The 675-nt window shown below is 31.6% G+C and overlaps 1 protein-coding gene across 1 annotated transcript in view; it reads left to right on the forward strand.

Annotated features, from left to right (window-relative positions):
* LOC106872296 (zonadhesin) overlaps positions 1-675 on the forward strand; it is a 79,108-nt gene that overhangs the window by 24,767 nt on the left and 53,666 nt on the right. Inside the window, exon 10 of the mRNA XM_014919235.2 lies at positions 529-639. Within this exon, the coding sequence (XP_014774721.2) occupies positions 529-639 (111 nt within the window). The remainder of the gene's footprint in view (positions 1-528; positions 640-675) is intronic.

Consider the following 675-nt stretch of genomic DNA (forward strand, 5'->3'; position numbering starts at 1 on the left):
TAATTAATATCAATTTAATACCAGGTAAGAAGCACATTAAAAGAATCAGGGAGATTCAGAAAAAATATCTGAGATCTCAAACGATTATTGTATATGTATATATAAGAATATATAAAAAATATATATAAAGGAGGCCACTATGTGAACTGCTAATGTGCTAGAAGAAGATCACATGTCATGTGTCTACTAAGACCGAATAATTCTCAAAGGGGATTTAGCGAAGCAACAAAAACGTAAATCGGGCAAGACTAGTGAAAATTACACAAAAAAATACAATTATCTGTAAACATATGTTTCGAAATCAATATTTTCTTACCGAAAATATCTGTTTCTCATCAGTACAGACCGTCGGATAGAAACAATTTAGAGGTAGATACAATTTACAGAGGTATTTGTCAAAGAATCTGAAGCAAAGATATCTTTACTCTTTAGATGTTACTAAAGGATACAGTGAAAAACTTTAAACTGTTAAATAATTGAATTTAAAACAACATACAATTATTTTATGCATTAATTTTCTTCTTCCAGTTGATCCATGCAGTAGCAATCCATGTCAGAATGGAGCTAAATGTACAAACAAGGGAGATAAGTTCGAATGTCAATGTGTCCCAGGATACGGAGGAAGTGATTGTTCTACAGGTCAGTCATGGTATTTAATATCTGAGGGCAATGAAG

This window comes from Octopus bimaculoides, chromosome 3 (assembly GCF_001194135.2).
Source record: "Octopus bimaculoides isolate UCB-OBI-ISO-001 chromosome 3, ASM119413v2, whole genome shotgun sequence".
Classification (NCBI taxonomy): Eukaryota; Metazoa; Mollusca; class Cephalopoda; order Octopoda; family Octopodidae; genus Octopus; species Octopus bimaculoides.